General features: G+C 39.3%; 1 protein-coding gene across 1 annotated transcript in view; it reads left to right on the forward strand.

Moving 5' to 3' along the window:
- Nucleotides 1-12,538, forward strand: part of LOC126203509 (putative fatty acyl-CoA reductase CG5065) — a 90,118-nt gene extending 77,580 nt beyond the window's left edge. Inside the window, exons 6-7 of the mRNA XM_049937835.1 lie at nucleotides 10,346-10,603; nucleotides 12,414-12,538. Of these exons, the coding sequence (XP_049793792.1) occupies nucleotides 10,346-10,603; nucleotides 12,414-12,501 (346 nt within the window). The 3' untranslated portion in view covers nucleotides 12,502-12,538. The remainder of the gene's footprint in view (nucleotides 1-10,345; nucleotides 10,604-12,413) is intronic.
- Nucleotides 12,539-12,868: the final 330 nt, after the last annotated feature.

The following is a 12,868-nucleotide window of genomic DNA, read 5'->3' on the forward strand; positions in this document are numbered from 1 at the left end:
GTTGATGTCCACAAATCAGCATGGTTTTAGAAAGCATCGCTTGTGCTAAACTCAGACTTGCCCTTTTCTCACATAATATACTGAGAACTATGGATGAAGGGCAACAGCAAGACTCCATACTTCTAGATTTCCAGAAAGCATTTGACAAAATGCCCCATTGCATGCTGTTAACGGAGGTAAGAGAATATGGAATAAGTTCAAAGATATGTGACTGGCTAATAGACTTCTTAAATAATAGGACACAGTATGTTGTCCTTGATGGCACGTGTTCATTAGAGACCCGAGCATTGTGAGGAGTGCCCTAGAGAAGTGTAATAGAACTACTGTTGTTCTCTATATACATAGATGACTTGGCAGACAGAGTGGGCAGCAGTCTGTGGTTGTCTGCTGATGATGCTGTGGTGTATAGTAATAAGCTGTCAAAGTTGAGTGACTGTAGGAAGATACAAGATGACTTGGACAAAATTCCCAATAGGTGTGATGAATGGCAGCTAGTCCTAAATGTGGAAAGATGTACGTTAATGCGGATGAGTAGGAAGAACAAACTTTTAATGTTCAGATACAGTATTACTAGTGTCCAGCTTGACACAGTCAAGGCATTTAAATATCTGGGCGGAACGTTGCAAAGCAAAATGAGGTGGAAGAAGCATGTGAAAACTGTGGTAGAGAAGGCAAATGGTTGACTTCGGCTTATTGGGAAAATTTTAGGAAAGAGTGACTCACCTGTACAGGAGACTGCATATAGGACGCTAGTGCAACCTATTCTTGAGTACTGCTGTATGGTTTGGGATCCGTACCAGGTTGGATTGAAGGAAGACTTTAGAGCAAATCACAGGGGGACTGCTAGATTTGTTACCGGTAGGTTCAAACAACACGTAAGTGTTACAGAGCTGCTTCGGGAACACACGTGGGAATTCCTGGAAGGAAGGCTCAGGGAAACACTATTGATAAATTTGGGGAATCGGCATTTGAAGCTGACTACTGAACAGTTTTTGCACCCGCCAACATACATCGCATTTAAGGACCACGAAGATTAAATTAGGGCTCATACGGAGATGTATAGACAGTCATTTTTCCCTCACTCTACTTGCGAGTGGAACAGGAGGGGAAATGATAGGTAGTGGTATGGGTACCCTCTGCCACACACCTTATGGTGGCTTGTGGAGTACCTATTTGGATGCAGATGTAAGACTTTACAAAACAGCAAACAAATAACTTTAAACTAAGCTTCCCGATTCTCTTTTAATTTATTGGCCTAATACGTCACAAGTACTACTTGTTGTCTTTAGGCACTGGACTGATTAATAACCAAAAAGAGATCTATTATGACAAGAGAAAAACTTGGTATAAAATTTTCTGTTTCTTTGAAATTTTTTGGAGTTGTCACCAACAAATTAAGCAACAGCCTTAATTTTTTATATATACAGACAACATACACTCCTATTAAAAGACAGAACTAGTGTTACACGACATGTTAAATATTTGCAGTAACTGTAAAATTTATGATGAAATAAATTACTGGTATACATAACACTTGTAGCAAAAATTCTCAAAAAAGTATGCTTATTCAGCCAGATATGCACTGCAATATACAATCAAATTGAGGAACAGTTGTTTTTGAACAAGGATGCTGTTGCAAAAGTTTATAAAAAGTAATAAGTAAGTTTACAATTAATGATAAACTAGTACAAGTTTTTTTGAATGATTTCATGTTGCCTTCAGCTGCCCTTCTCTTTATTTCATGTACAATTGTACAATCTCAGCCTTAGGCCATTTTCAAGTATCTAAAACAGAAGTGTTATACATTCCTGGAAATGGAAAAAAGAACACATTGACACCGGTGTGTCAGACCCACCATACTTGCTCCGGACACTGCGAGAGGGCTGTACAAGCAATGATCACACGCACGGCACAGCGGACACACCAGGAACCGCGGTGTTGGCCGTCGAATGGCGCTAGCTGCGCAGCATTTGTGCACCGCCGCCGTCAGTGTCAGCCAGTTTGCCGTGGCATACGGAGCTCCATCGCAGTCTTTAACACTGGTAGCATGCCGCGACAGCGTGGACGTGAACCGTATGTGCAGTTGACGGACTTTGAGCGAGGGCGTATAGTGGGCATGCGGGAGGCCGGGTGGACGTACCGCCGAATTGCTCAACACGTGGGGCGTGAGGTCTCCACAGTACATTGATGTTGTCGCCAGTGGTCGGCGGAAGGTGCACGTGCCCGTCGACCTGGGACCGGACCGCAGCGACGCACGGATGCACGCCAAGACCGTAGGATCCTACGCAGTGCCGTAGGGGACCGCACCGCCACTTCCCAGCAAATTAGGGACACTGTTGCTCCTGGGGTATCGGCGAGGACCATTCGCAACCGTCTCCATGAAGCTGGGCTACGGTCCCGCACACCGTTAGGCCGTCTTCCGCTCACGCCCCAACATCGGGCAGCCCGCCTCCAGTGGTGTCGCGACAGGCGTGAATGGAGGGATGAATGGAGACGTGTCGTCTTCAGCGATGAGAGTCGCTTCTGCCTTGGTGCCAATGATGGTCGTATGCGTGTTTGGCGCCGTGCAGGTGAGCGCCACAATCAGGACTGCATACGACCGAGGCACACAGGGCCAACACCCGGCATCATGGTGTGGGGAGCGATCTCCTACACTGGCCGTACACCACTGGTGATCGTCGAGGGGGCACTGAATAGTGCACGGTACATCCAAACCGTCATCGAACCCATCGTTCTACCATTCCTAGACCAGCAAGGGAACTTGCTGTTCCAACAGGACAATGCACGTCCGCATGTATCCCGTGCCACCCAACGTGCTCTAGAAGGTGTAAGTCAACTACCCTGGCCAGCAAGATCTCCGGATCTGTCCCCCATTGAGCATGTTTGGGACTGGATGAAGCGTCGTCTCACGCGGTCTGCACGTCCAGCACGAACGCTGGTCCAACTGAGGCGCCAGGTGGAAATGGCATGGCAAGCCGTTCCACAGGACTACATCCAGCATCTCTACGATCGTCTCCATGGGAGAATAGCAGCCTGCATTGCTGCGAAAGGTGGATATACACTGTACTAGTGCCGACATTGTGCATGCTCTGTTGCCTGTGTCTATGTGCCTGTGGTTCTGTCAGTGTGGTCATGTGATGTATCTGACCCCAGGAATGTGTCAATAAAGTTTCCCCTTCCTGGGACAATGAATTCACTGTGTTCTTATTTCAATTTCCAGGAGTGTACATTAGTGCCACTTGTGATTTTGATTTAGGAACTATTCATATCTGTAGATATCCTACGTGCATTATAGGTTACTTTATGGATGATTTTTAGTAGTAAATTATGCCATGTATGTTGTTGCCCCTATGACTCCGTGTTACTAATAAAAAAAATCATCCATAAAACATAGGAAAATCCAGGATGGAATGTAACAATATAATGAAAACGATAGTTGCTACTCACCATATAGTGGAGTTGCTAAGTCGTAGAAGTTAAAAAAGTGTTGCAAGAAGAAAACAGTGCTATGAAGATTAAAATCAAGGATTCAGAAGCACAAGTACCTCACAATGAGCAAAATGCAGTGAAAAACCATAACCGTGTTTCGTGTGAAAACTCGCGATCTGTTAGGCCTCAAACAACTGCCATAAAAGGAAATAAAATTCTTGTTTTAAGCAACAGTGATGGCAGAAACTGTGGGAGTATACTACAAGATGAATTAGGCAAAACATTCAGTGTGCAAAGTATTATAAAACCTGGTGTGCCAATTAAAGAATTTGTGAAAAACGCAGACAAATTAACTGATAACTTCTCCGTCAACTAAACCTCTGGAAGAATTGCAGAGGAACATGAAAGATCCTTTTGGAATACATACTTAAACTCATGCAAAAAAACAAATGTAATAATTCATCCAATACCACTTAGACATGATGCAAAAGGTCTAAATGGAAAAATCAAAGCTGCAAACTGCATTATGTTACAAAAAATCAACACTGCCACAGGCGTGTGTATGAAGAGGTTATCTGTGAATTTCGAAATCGAACGCCTGAAAAGAAATGAATATACAACTCATGGCTTACATGTTAACAAACAAGGAAAGACTTGCATTTGTAATAGGCTTGCTTCTTTCATACACATGGAGAAAACTGAAAAATCAAGTACTGGTACAGGAAAAAAGCATATGCAAATGGACAATCAGATAGAAAGTGCCAGTCTCGAAGTGAAAGTGCCAAAAAAAAAGAAAGACTGTTATGGACCATTTTATATCAAAAAATAAGCCCAATGAAAGTCATAACAACACACTTACTAGGTCGATTTCAAGCCATCAAATGCAGCAACAAGGCAGTCGTTAATGGACAGATGGGTGAAAAAGGACTGAAAAAAAGTGAAAGTTGGGAGCATTTCGACAGAAGAAAGGCAGGAACCCACAAACGGTGAACCAGAAAGCCACACGGTAAACACCATGAATACCATCCCTGGAAAACATGAGGATTTTTTACCACTAAGTACACTAGCTCAAATAGTGAGGTAAGTGGTCAAGCAAGAAATGATTCCCTCCCTGTTCCTAATTTTAAATTACTCCATCAAAATGTTCAGTGGCTCCCAAATATAGGTCACCAGATAGAGACAAAAAAGTGTTTTACAATCACATGGAGGAACTCTTGGAAGAAATTCTCTCTCCCAAGAAAAATATAATTATATGTGGTGACTTTAATATTGATTTCTCGAAATCCAATAAATTCAGAGATTACATTATAAATTTACTACAATCGTTCAACATCAGTCCTACAGTAACTGAACCAACTCGAGAAACACCTACCTCCGCATCTATTATTGATCAAATCTTGATAAATACATGCAAATATGCCTATAACACACAAGTCGTAAACATGGGTTTTAGCGATCACTAAGCTCAAATTCTTGCAATGAACGTTTCAGGACACCAAATTCCCAGTTGAATACAACACACTGTAAGGAATTTCAGTATAAAAAATGAGGAATATTTTTGTTCTCTCCTAGAGGGTGAAAGTTGGAAAGATGTATATGACTGTAATGAGACCAATGAGAAATATGATAAGTTTATGGCTACATTCAAACATTTTTTTGAAATGGCTTTTCCTTAAATAAAAAAAAAATAAAAAAAAAAAGATTGTATGAGTGCTCCAAGTATAATACCAGTCCTGACTTTACTGCATATTTCAAAAGATACAAAAGAAATATGTCTGCTTGTGTCTGTATATGTGTGGATGGATATGTTTGTGTGTGAGCGAGTGTATACCTGTCCTTTTTTCCCCCTAAGGTAAGTCTTTCCGCTCCCGGGATTGGAATGACTCTTTACCCTCTCCCTTAAAACCCACATCCTTTCGTCTTTCCCTCTTCTTCCCCTCTTTCCTGATGAGGTAACAGCTTGTTGCGAAAGCTTGAATTTTGTGTTTGTGTTTGTTTGTGTGTCTATCGACCTGCCAGCGCTTTCATTCGGTAAGTCACATCATCTTTGTTTTTAGAGATACAAAAGAATACTAACACGAGTTATTTCAAAAGCAAAAAACCTGGAAAATGACAAAAAATTGTGTGATTCCAAGAATAAAACTAAAGCAACCTGGCAAATTATAAGGAAATAAATGGGTATCATGCCAATTAATCTCAGTAATATACAGCTGATTATGAACAAAAATAAACTAACTGACCCCAAACATGTTGCTAGTGCTTCCAACGATAATTTCCCAAATACAGCACAGCAGTTAATAAATACACACCATGACAAACAGATCAAAAAATTCATTCAAACACATTATTCCTGTATCCAGCAACACCTGAGGAACTGTCAAGAATCCTAAAAGAATTACCTAATAAATATTCAGTGGGTGTTGATGAGATACCAGATGCTATTATCAAAGCTAGTGCTACATTTATTGTGGAACCACTAACAGACATCGTAAATTCATCTTTTGAGAGTGGTGTATTTCCAAATAACCTAAAAACTGCAAAAGTAACACCTTTGCATAAGAAGGGTGCAAAAAGTGATATTGCTAATTACAGATCAGTTTGTTTTGTCAGGCTTCAGCAAAATTATGGAAAAAATGTTCCTTAGAAGATTAAAAGTTTTCTTCAACAAAGAGAGGCTGGTAAGTGACTCCCAACATGGGTTCAGAGCTGGAAAGTCAACTCAGTCAGCAATTTTTGCCTTCTTAAATGAAGTATTAAAAGCAGTGGATGATAAACAACATGTATCTGGAATCCAGAATAAGATTTTTACTCTGCAGCAGAGTGTGCGCTGATATGAAACTTCCTGGTAGATTAAAACTGTGTGCCCGACCGAGACTCGAACTCGGGACCTTTGCCTTTCGCGGGCAAGTGCTCTACCATCTGAGATACCGAAACACAACTCACGCCCGGTATCCACAGCTTTACTTCTGCCAGTATCTCGTCTCCTACCTTCCAAACTTTACACAAGCTCTCCTGCAAACCTTGCAGAACTAGCCTTCTGAAAGAAAGGATACTGCAGAGACATGGCTTAGCCACAGCCTGGGGGATGTTTCCAGAATGAGATTTTCACTCTGCCATGTCTCCGCAGTATCCTTTCTTTCAGGAGTGCTAGTTCTGCAAGGTTTGCAGGAGAGCTTCTGTCAAGTTTGGAAGGTAGGAGATGAGATACTGGCAGAGTGGGTACTGGCTGTGGGTACCGGGCGTGACTCATGCTTCGGTAGCTCAGATGGTAGAGCACTTGCCCGCGAATGGCAAAGGTCCCGAGTTCGAGTTTTGTATCTGGAATATTTATGGATTTAAGTAAAGCATTTGATGTAACTGATCATGGCATTCTCTTGTGTAAATTAAGTAATTATGGAATTACGAAGCCAGTCTGAAAAGTGGATCCAGTCGTATCTCAGTAATTGTCGGCAGATTACAGAAATAAAACACAAAGATTGTGGAAAAAAAAATTCTAGTTTTTACAGTGATGAGCAGAAAATAAAGTATGGAGTCCCACAAGGGTCAGTTCTAGGACCTGTCCTATTTCTGCTGTATGTAAATGACTTGGCTAGTAAATACATTATGGAACCACTACACTGTTTGCAGATGACACTAATATTCTAATTAAATCACAGAATGAGGAAAATCTAAAGGAGACTGCAGTATCAGTTATGCATACCTTAACACACTGGTTCGAGACCAATAGACTCATCATAAATTCTGAAAAAAACTGTGGCAGTTAACTTTCATACCACACAAAACCTCCATCCTGCAAACTCTGTTTTCACTATTGAAGGAAAAAATGTGTCGAAGGTCAGTCAGTCATACAAAATTTCCTGGTGTACATGTTCAGGCAGATCTGAAGTGGGAGGTACACCTAAACAATTTAAATAAGAGACTGAATTCACTAGCATATGCTGTTAGGATCATCACTCAAAATACAAGTTGCTCATCGGTGCTGACAATGTATCATTGCAGTATGCAGTCGCTACTTATGTACGGAATAATTTTTTGGGGGAATTCCACAAATACTACAAAACATTTAAAATACAGAAAAAGATTATCAGGGTTATAAAAAAAGCTAAATGCAAGGATTCCTGTAGACCCCTTTTTAAAACTCTGAAAATATTGCCACTGCATTACTCGTATATATACGAAATACTAATTTTCACAAAAGGGAGCATCTTAAAAATAGAAAATCTCTTCAGACACAACTATGATATACACACAAATGAAACTAGATATAAGATGAACCTACACAGAAACACAGTAAATACAAACTCATGCAAATGAGGAATGTATCATTCTGGAGCTGTGTTATATAACCATATGCCTTCTTACCCAAAATGCACACCAACATTAAATGCATTTAAAATAAAGTTAAAACAGTTCTTGGTTGACTACTGCTTCTATTCTTTGTCTGAGTTTATGGAACATCATAATAAGTAAACCTCATTTGCCAAATGTCACTAATTGTCAATTCATAATATAGTTTACATTGAGCTTATCATGTCATCAATAACTGCTATTATCGCATGTAGAAGCAATGTAGTACACCAACCTACATTATTATGCATTTTTATTATGTCAACAATGTAATCAACGTAACTACTGTATTGTAAACTAACTGGGTTTACCACTGTCCTACATCACATGTACAAACAATGTACAAAACTGATTCTTGGACCAATAAATAAATAAATATAGGCACAACAAAAATATTGTCACAGAATTACAGAATAAGCTGTTGGCCAACAAGGCGTTTGTGAAAAATAGATCTCTCTCTCTCTCTCTCTCTCTCTCTCTCTCTCTCTCTCTCTCTCTCACACACACACACACACACACGCGCGCGCGCACGCGCACGCGCAAATACAACTCACATGCACATAACCACAGTCTGTGGCTGCTGAAGCCAGACTAGGCTCAGTCCAGCTCCAGCTGCTACAGACTGTGGTCATGTGTGTGTGAGTTGCGTTTGCATGACAGTCTGTGTATGTCTGTCATTTATTTTTGACAAAGGCCTTGTTGGATGAAAGCTTATTTTGCGACAGTTATTTTGTAGTGCCTATCTGTGACTTAGACTTGTTAGTGTCTTGGAGACGGTAGGTTCCTTGAAATGGCAGTGGGCTGGCCACGTCGCAAGAAGAAAAGACAACAGATGGAAAAAAAGCTAGTACTGGAGTGAAGTCCAAGAGAGCACTGGAGGCCTAGAGGAAGACCACCAGACAGATGGGACAAAGACATCAAGAAGATCGCTGGTAACACCTGGCAGAGAACTGCCCAAGACCGTCCCACTTGGAGAAGACTGCTGAAAGCCTACCTGAATCCACAACTCAGACGCCACATCATTTAATGATTGAATTGGCTGATGATGATGATGATGGTGATCTGTGACTTAGCATTTATCCTTCTCATAACATTGTTACAAATCATCCATAAAGTAAGTTATCGTGTGCTTAGTATATCTACAGATATGACTTGTTCCTAAAGCAAAATCACAAGTGTTACTATTATATCTTATGTATAATGCTTCCGTTTTCAATACTTGAAAATTGTCTAAGGCCGAAATTGTACAATTGTACATTAAATGAAGAGAATGGCAGCTAAAGGCAACACAAAAACATTCAAAAAATTAATCACAGCTGCAGGCCCTATTGCATTGAAAATTTTAGTACAAGCTCTTTACAGCACTTGCAAATGCTCAAAAATATATAATAATACACACCATTACTGACACAGTCAATGAAAAATTATGTGAAAATGACATGAGTAGTAAAATATTAGAATCCACAATTTTGAATTGGAACTATCTGGCACATGTGGTCTCTCACAAAGAAAAATCTGGAAATCAGCTTCTGTATGTAAACAAACATGTGAATTGTGCAAGTCTCTCAAAGGCAGCAGCAGCACAGTTGGAAAAGAATGTATTCATTAACTTTATGCTTTGCCTCATTGTGAACAGCAGTATTAAAATGGGTGATAGCAACTTTTGAGTTTTCTGGAACAAAAGTTTAGGTAGCTCATATACATTTTTCTCATTCTACATCATCTCCTTAATTTCTTACAATGCTAATGATAAAATAGGGTTTCTTAGTATTCTTTTATTCCTTTTATATGTTGCTGCTATCAGTGTCCACAAAATACACTTTGAGCAACTGAAAATAAATGTTACCATCTTTGTGTTATCTGTTAGTGACACTGTGATCTATATGATGAACAAATGCAGTGTTTTATCCATCTTGCAACAACCTCCACTTCTTCATTTATATTCATAACATTTTGGTGTTTGTAACCTTTTTCTTCTTCCTGAAACATTTCTGCTTATGCGGGTCATTCACAGAGGATCTTTCCAGCTTCTCCTTTCGCCCACAGTCTATCATTGAGCATCTCCTCACATTGCATCCGCTGGGCTTCACATCATCCTTCACCAGGTTTCTCCATCTTCTTTGTGGTCTTCATCCAGATTCTGTCCATTCTAGGGGTCTTCTTGGAAGTCTTTCTGGTCCCATTCTTTTAACATGTCCAAACTATTTCAGCTACTCATCTCCATAGTTTTTTTAGGGGCTTGATCTGCAGGGTGTTTCACATTGTTCCACTCCTTATCTTGTCCCTTCTCGTCTTACCAATGAGCCCTCATAAAAAGTGCATCTCTGTTGCTCGTATTCTGCTCAGATCTTTCGTTGCCCAACTCCAACATTTTGACCCATAGGTCAAAATTGGCAAATAATGTGGCTTGTATATCACGATCTTTGCTTTGGCAGGTATTTTCCAATTTCTTTTTATGTGCTATACACAATAATAAAATTCTGAACAATGTATGTAATGTTAGCAAATTTTTGTTACATGCTATCACTCTCACAATATGGTTTATAAAACTCATTCTCTTGATTGGCAGGTTATTTAAACTACAAAAGAAAATATATGAAGCTGGAGAGAATGTGAAATATTTCATTCTTAATGAGTGGTCATTTCCAAACCAGAATCTTAAAGACCTTCAGCACAGGCTAAATAAACATGACCAGCAGCAATTTAGTTTTGATGCAACAAGGATTGACATATCTGATTACATAAAACTGTGGGTACTTGGTTATAGGAGGTTCATATTAAACCTGGATGATGCCAGTATCACAAAAGCAAAATTGAAACTGAGAAGGTAAGCAAATTTCAATTCTTACATAATAATCTTGAGTAAACTACAGCAACCATATGATATTTAAAGAGCAGAAAAACATGACATGAAAGTAACTGTTGTAATATTTAAATAACACATTCACAAATACAAAAATATGTAAATAGGCTTCAAAATTAATTCTATGCATTCTGTCCGTTTCTTACATATCACATTCATCTTACTTATGCGTACATCTTACGTACAATAGAATCTACCTTTAAATGTACAGACTATTACATCATCTCCATGCTCCACCCATTGATTATGCTCCTGGCCATGCAGATAATTTATACAAGACCAGTATATCAGTAAAGGAAATAAATTTCCTGGGTGAGCTTGTGATTATAGTGGAAATTTTGTGAATAAAGCTGTCTAGATTGCTTAATATATTTCTTTATTTATAACATTATTTCAGATACTGTAATCATCAGATTAAAACTCAGAACCTGTAAAACATTGATCAGTATCAGTTTCAACGGACATAAGAAATTTGGCGTGAATAGTGCCCTCCGCCACACACCGCCTGGTGGCTAGCAGAGTATATATGTAGATGTAGATACAAACAAACAATGGAAAATCCAGGATGGAATATTGTCATATACTGTCAACAGACATATGGGTAGATCTGATTGAAACTGGCACTGAACAGCATTTTACAAGTTCAAATTTTGATTTAATGATGCCAGCAGGTGAAAGAACACTACAAATAAAGAAATATTTTAAATGAACAGTGGAAAACCCACGAAGGAATAATGACAGTATTTTGAAAAGGAGAGATTTCTACTCACCACATAGTGGAAATGTTGAGTAGCAGACAGGAACAACAAAGAACGTGTTAAACAACTAAGCTTCCAACCAAAAAGCCTTCTTCTCAGTTAGCTAACACACACACACACACACACACACACACACACAACTCTCGACACATGACCACTGCGTCTGGCTACGGAGGCCAGTGAGACACTGTGTGTGTGTGTGTGTGTGTGTGTGTGTGTAGTGTTGGCTAATTCAGAAGAAGGCTTTTTGCCAACCAAACATGCATCCTACCTGCCAAACAGCTGGAAGTACTGATTAAGTATCAGTTTAAAGGCAGCCAGAACAAGTACAAAAAAACACACAACACCACTTAGAAATGTTCAGTATGTAACCATATGAACAAATTAATTTCTGATGTGAATGTAAAATGTCTGATTCCACACCATTATGATCTGTTGTGCAAAATGGTCCCCAGAACATGTAACTACCCAACTAAGTAACTGTAATGGACACTGGCTAGTACTAACACACCCACTATCATGAAATCTCAAAACTGTTTCATTATTAACTGCACAAATGATATGAGCTGCTCCCCCCCCCCCTTTCCTGCCATACCTGTACAGCAAATGCTGTGTATTCTCTTGCCACTGCTTTAACTAGTGCCAACATCGCTCTGTGCTACTCACGCAAGATTTGGATATTACTACACTGAAAAACGTTACATTGCATTTTAATATGACACACCCTTTGTGTGCTATTTTGCACCCATAGTCAGACAGGGAACATGTTGTGTCTACTTTGTACTGTATCTGTTTTTCCCCTACTAACAGTCACATCAGGAATTTTATTGCAGGCTTCATACCCTGCAAAAGCTCAAGTGCCACATTTGCATCATACATCCTGAGCAAGTAACTTCACTGACTTAATACATTCCCCTTCAGTAAGTTAGTATCAGTTATAAGTTATTTTAAATATTTTGCAACTTTTGTCTTACACGTATACCACAAGTCTAATCAGAAACTTTACTTTTCCCCAGGCTGTATATAATTCACTTAGTGGCAAAAATTGCACTTTGTTTAATCCTTTCATGGATTGCAGTGCATTTATGCTTTAAATTGAGATGATTTAATATGGCAGGACACCAGCACATTTGTACATAAAAAGGTAATTTTATATATAATTCTGTAGTATGTAACAATTACAGTGTTACAAAATATAATAACATTTACAGCATTAACTCCTTCATTCTAGGTATTCATCACAATCACTGCACATGCCAAAGCAAATATTGCCTTCTAGTCTCTACTATTCTCCACACTGATGTATTATTAAATATGTACACAAATACATGGCAAATTAGCTTCCGTGGAAGTCTGAAGATTCATCACTTCTTTTTACAAATATGGGTAAATTTCAAAATAAATCAAAATTTATTTGGAATATTGCTTGGAAAACAGGCATGTGATATTGATTCTCAGATCTAAAATCAGA

This window comes from Schistocerca nitens, chromosome 9, assembly GCF_023898315.1.
Source record: "Schistocerca nitens isolate TAMUIC-IGC-003100 chromosome 9, iqSchNite1.1, whole genome shotgun sequence".
NCBI classification, from domain to species: Eukaryota; Metazoa; Arthropoda; class Insecta; order Orthoptera; family Acrididae; genus Schistocerca; species Schistocerca nitens.